Raw genomic sequence first — 979 nt, forward strand, 5'->3', positions numbered from 1 at the left:
TCGACAAACAAAAAGAAAATGAAATGTAGCTCGACAGAATGAGAGAAAAGTGAAAAAGGGAACGGAAAAAAAAACCGTTATCAGCCTTGTACGAAAAGTCAGGTTTCTTATGGTTTACGACTTGAAGTTTTATGAACGAAATATGTTATGGGTGTGAAGTTAATGGCCCGCCCTTCCCCTTGGCTGCTGTGGTGGCGAGAAGTGTGGTGAGCGGTGCTGTTGGTAACGCTAAGGGCGAGTATAGTGATGTTCAGAGTGTGGTGAACTACGCTGTGGTAACGCTAAAGGCTTGTATAGTGATGTATAGTGATATCTAAGTGTAGTAGGTGTTTTTTTTGTACTGAGGATGATGGTGGAATATGTTCATATCCTCAGTGTAGTAGATTATCAATATGGTGAGTCTAAATTCAAGTATAGCGATGTATGTCGATATTCAACGTGATGTGTTGTTTATAAGGTAGAGTACGTGGAGTATGATATAAATGGGAAGATTTTGGTCGATCACAGTGTTCTTATTTCTAAGATATGCGATGAAGAATAGCCTTTATAATGACAAGGATGGGAAGTATGTTGCTCAGAATATGACGATTCGTTTTGTAAGATAGAAAACTAGTGCTCAAGCTGTGATGTAGTCCGAGTGTAACGTATGGTTTATATGGTGAAGATGGAGCTATTGTAGGGTGGTCATGTTTTCACTAAAATATCTAATTATATTATGTGGTTTCTATGGTAAGGATTGTAAGTATTATGATGTATTATTATCAAAAATATGTTGCCTAAAGTTAGAAGTTGATGATCCATATAGTGAAATTGAATTAGACGACAGAGCTACATATCCGGGAACAAAATTTCAAAAGTTTTTCAAAGTTGGTAAAAAAAAAAATATCGAAGCTAAAACATCATGTAGAATCCACTTCAAAGAAAAATCCTGATACCAAAGGAACGGAAATTGCTTTGGATAAAATTATTACTTTCAGTG

The 979-nt window shown here is 36.1% G+C and overlaps 1 protein-coding gene across 1 annotated transcript in view; it reads left to right on the forward strand.

Moving 5' to 3' along the window:
* The window catches only part of LOC119593550 (neuronal acetylcholine receptor subunit alpha-7-like), a gene marked incomplete at its 5' end in the record, with an annotated part of 37,772 nt that extends 37,231 nt beyond the window's left edge, over positions 1–541 (forward strand). The window contains 1 exon segment of the mRNA XM_037942510.1: positions 458–541. Coding sequence (XP_037798438.1) covers positions 458–541 — 84 coding nt within the window.
* Positions 542–979: the final 438 nt, after the last annotated feature.

Source organism: Penaeus monodon, chromosome 32 (assembly GCF_015228065.2).
Source record: "Penaeus monodon isolate SGIC_2016 chromosome 32, NSTDA_Pmon_1, whole genome shotgun sequence".
NCBI classification, from domain to species: domain Eukaryota; kingdom Metazoa; phylum Arthropoda; class Malacostraca; order Decapoda; family Penaeidae; genus Penaeus; species Penaeus monodon.